Here is a 4550-nt window from a genome sequence, read left to right as displayed (position 1 = left end):
AGAATACTACTAAAAAAAAACTTGAGAAACATACACAAATTTAAGCAAGGGTTAAAATATCATTTGATTTTCGTGATAATCACACAAATCTAAAACTTAGCTTGATAATTCCATTTTTTCTTTGATTGATTCTCACATAGGAGTTCTTGAATTCGCTATTTAATATGAATCAAGAATTTTACAAATCACTCTCACTATTTTCCTTTTTTCCTTTTTTATTTTATCAATGTATTATGGAGTCATACTAATTAAAATAGGACAAAAAACTTAATATTTATAAATGAAAATTGAAATAATTGATTATTTTTCTCATAATCAAATTTTTTTCATCATAACTCTTGGGATTAAACAATGAACAATATAATAAATTATTTTATTATTTAATAAATTATATATTACTGAAATCAATTTTTTAAGAGATAATATAATTGATTATTTAACTATTTAATTGATTATTATTGAAACTCATGATTTTCATAAATCAACAAAAATCAAAATAATCAATTATTATAATCATATAATCAATTACTTTTATTTTTTTAGACTCACTAAGATGGATAACTTTTTTTGTGTCATGGGTATTCACTAACTTTCTAAACTAGACAATAATTCCAAACTTTTTGTTAAATATATCCCTATTAATTAATAATATACTTTCTATACTCTTGTTTTTTTATTTCTTTATTTTCTAAACCCCTTTTTGGAAAATATTTTCTAGAAGAGAAAAAATATACTTTTAAAAAGTAATTTTGAAAGTGAAAAACACTCTTTCTAAAAATACTCTTCAAAAATACATTTTTTTCTTTTGAAATTTTTTTTTCCTAAATTTATATTTTTATCTTTTAAAAAATACTTTTCGAAATTATTTTTTACTTCCAGAAAGTAATATTCAAAAGAGTAAAAAAATTTAAAAGAGAAATATTTTTATTCTTTCAGAAAGTACTTTTTGAAAATATATTTTATGAATCAGAAAACAAAATCGAAAAATCAATAAATCATACATTTAAAAATAATGTCTTCATAAAATTTAAAACCTTGTATCCAATATTAAAGATATAATAAAAAAGTTAATGTTTAAAAATTAAAATTAAGAGTTTAAAAAATTATTAAATATGAGCAAAAAATAAAAGAAACATATATAAAGAATGATTAGAGAAAGATAAAGTACCCGGTGAAAGATAAAGAATGGAGGAAGATAGAGTATATGAACAAGATGATTTTTAAAAATAAAATTTATTTAAAACAAATTTAAAAGGTATTTAAGAAAATTTTAAATAAATTTAAGAAGGGGAACATATGTATTTGAAAGAAAAAAATGTATATAACATTTATTCACGACAAGAATTGAATACAAATTTTTGAACATGACAAGAATTGAACGTACAGATTCTTTGATAAATAAATTATTTCCATAACGTATGATTTAATATGTTATTTTCTGATTTAATATGATATTCCAAAAATGAATTTTTAGTTTGTTTTATTTAATTCCTTCTCTCACCGTATTGTTTTATTTTAATTTTCAAAATATGTTCTCTCTTGTTAATAATTTAATTAAGTTTTGATTGAACACTTTTAAAAAATCTTGAAGTATTAATTTAAAATATCCCAAAACCTAATTTAGCAAGACACACACCCAATTATAAACAAATTAAAACTTGTAATACTCATAAATAAAAAAATGACAACCAGTAATTACCTCATAAACTAAGGTCTCAAATCATCAATGCCAACACAAAATATAACTCTCCATCCAACCTTGTCTTCACAGCCTGTGCATAAAATACCTCTCCGCATCTAAGATTCTCCATTGGAGCCTTCTTGTCAGAGCACTCCACATCTTTTTCATATAATAAGGTTCAAATATTATACCATCACCATATTTTTTATTCCAAAGTGTCAACAGCATACTACAACATATTTTAACTATCATCACCATGAACTACAAATCCTAAATAAAACTTAAAGTAGCAATACTGCATGTTGCCCTTTGTCGAACAACGCACACAATTATTTAAGATTTTAATGTTACAAGTCCTTGCTCAATGACAGTAATGTAATATTCAAATTCCTCACTTCTAAATACCAAGCCAACCTCTAATCCTCCTTCTTTGTCTCTACTTTCGACAAAAGACAAAAACATACTGGAATGTGCAACGTCGACTTTGGTAGGTTTTCCAAATCCAAAGTCAGTCTCGTAAACATTGAACTTAGGTGATCCTGTAACTAACACTAAACGTCCCGGTAGAAACGTCTTTATAAACAATTCCTTCCAATTTTCTGCACCTTTCAGAGGTTCAGTTTTCATATCAGCTATTGTCCTTACAATGGCCTTCACTGCGTTCACAAAACCACCTTCTCCCTTTAGGTCCTTTCTCTTCAGCCCTACATAACATCTCGCCAAGCAATTTCCAAAGTAAGTCGCTGGTATCGGGTACTCAAGGCGATCTCTACAATCTGCTGCAAAACGGAAGTAGTCCTCTATCATCTCTACTTGTTCTTCTTCGTTGTCGTTTCTATATTTTGCTTTAACCAAGCTAACCCACAAGAAAGCAGACGTCACCACAAATTTTGATAGATATTGCGGCGCTTGAAATTTATCATCTTTTTTCCACTGATTCAACGCCCATTTTTTCATGGCCTCAATATCATCTCTTCCAAAAGTAATCGTTGCCTTAACATAGCCCTCATCATCAATTCCATGTTTAGGAATTGGACCAACCTTCCATGTCGACCTTGCTTCAAAGTAGTCTCTCAAGAAAATGGCCTCGAGTCCTTTGGTGTCTCTCAACACTTCCCTATCAAAGCATGGCGGTGAGATCTCCAAAAGTGTCAAATCAACTCCACCACTTCGACAAATGGAAGACCAACACTTCATGAAATAACAGCAACACCTACCATCCATGATTGCATGGCAATACGTGATCGAGATGCAAAGGCCACAGTTGGGGAAAACCGTGATTTGCAGGGCCAACAATGGGGAAACGAACGTGTCATTAGGCACAGTTGTGCATGACAAGTTGGGAACCAATTTACCCAAATCTTTGAGACTTTTGGGGTGGTTGGATGAGAGAAGGTTGAAATCAGCTTGGGACTCAGTGACAGTTAAGGTGACAGAGTCATGATCGGTGCAGCGAATGAAGGGTTTGTGGGGTGGTGGGGGACAAAGGAGATTTCCAGCGAGAGGGTAAAAATGTTGAAGGGTAAGAGAGAGTGTGTGTTTGAGAGAGGGGAGTTTAGTTTCATAGAAAATGTGTGTGGGATGGGGAAAGTCATAGAAGAATTGGCGTCTCACATAGTAACGAGAACCTGTATAAGTTAAGTCCAGGAATGATAGGGGAAGAGACGTGGTTTTGGTTGTAACTGGAGCAACTTGAGATTTCTCTACAAGTTTATTTGTTGTTGCCTCTGCCATTTGTTCAGCAATATGCTAGAAGAGAATTGTGTAAGGTTACTCAATAGAGATAATTCTTCTATAGCACTCTCTTCTTTAGTGTGGTAATGTGATTGTTATATTCAAAATAATAGCTTTAAATAATCTATGCAAAAAGATCTTCGTATATCAAGCCATAGAGAGAAAAAAAGAGAAAAAATAATAATTAATATAATTAATCATGCGAGAGAAAAGAAAAGAAAATATAAAAAAAATATCAATTAATGTTTTGATATCTCATTATTTTGTCTATCTTAAACTTTTGTTGGTTCAATTAGTGTTATAATTGATTCTCAAATATCAAGATTTTGAGCTAAAGTTTTGAATTTGATAAAAGGATGACATTAAGATGGATAATTTTTATGCAGTTAAAATTTTAAAGAAGACTATTTAATAAAAGGATGATATTAAAAAAATAGTTCTAATAGAGTTAAGATTATGAGAAAAATTAATTAATTTCTTGCAAACTCCTACTTACCACTAGGTGCAATACGAATATTTTAATAAGAACTTTCCAAATCAGCTTTCTCAGAAAATCATTTTGTAAGTATAATATTATAAACAAAACAAGACAACACCCCACGAGTCGCTCGAGCTGTTACAACAACAATAGAAAACTTATGGCAAGGTGCAATACGATTATTTATTTTTTTTTTTTTTTAAAAGAACTTTCCAATTCAGCTTTCTCAGTAAATCATTTTATTAGTATAACATTATAAACAAAACAAGATAACACCCCACGAGTCGCTCGAGCTGTTACAGCAATAATAGAAAACTTACCGCAAGGTGCAATACGAATATTTAAAAAAAAAAAAAAAAAAAAACTTTCCAATTCACCTTTCTCAGCAAATCATTTTGTTAAAATAATATTATAAAAAAAAATACACAACTAATACTTAATTATTGGAGAACTTTTTATTATGTACAATGTTTGATAAATAATATAAATAATAAGTATTATGTAGGGGTGAGCAACGGGTGGGTTTGGTCGGGTTCGGGTGAAAAATGTTCAACCCGTTGTAAACCGACTTTGAAAAAATGTGACCCATATCCGACCGACTGAGCTTTCGATTTGAGGCGGTTCGGGTTGAAACGGATTCGGATTTAAGCGGGTGGG

General features: G+C 29.9%; 1 protein-coding gene across 1 annotated transcript; it reads right to left on the bottom strand.

The window, feature by feature from the left end:
* Positions 1 to 1864: 1864 nt before the first annotated feature.
* Positions 1865 to 3519, bottom strand: LOC109817642 (coumaroyl-CoA:anthocyanidin 3-O-glucoside-6''-O-coumaroyltransferase 1). The gene has a single exon (XM_029268675.2). The coding sequence runs from the start codon at positions 3413 to 3415 to the stop codon at positions 2015 to 2017; it is 1401 nt and encodes a 466-aa protein (XP_029124508.1). The 5' UTR covers positions 3416 to 3519; the 3' UTR covers positions 1865 to 2014.
* Positions 3520 to 4550: the final 1031 nt, after the last annotated feature.

Source organism: Cajanus cajan, chromosome 10 (assembly GCF_000230855.2).
Source record: "Cajanus cajan strain Asha chromosome 10, NIPB_CcT2T_4, whole genome shotgun sequence".
NCBI classification, from domain to species: domain Eukaryota; kingdom Viridiplantae; phylum Streptophyta; class Magnoliopsida; order Fabales; family Fabaceae; genus Cajanus; species Cajanus cajan.
The sequence above is the reverse complement of the archived record's forward strand: the minus strand, read 5'-3'. Positions and strand labels throughout refer to the sequence as shown.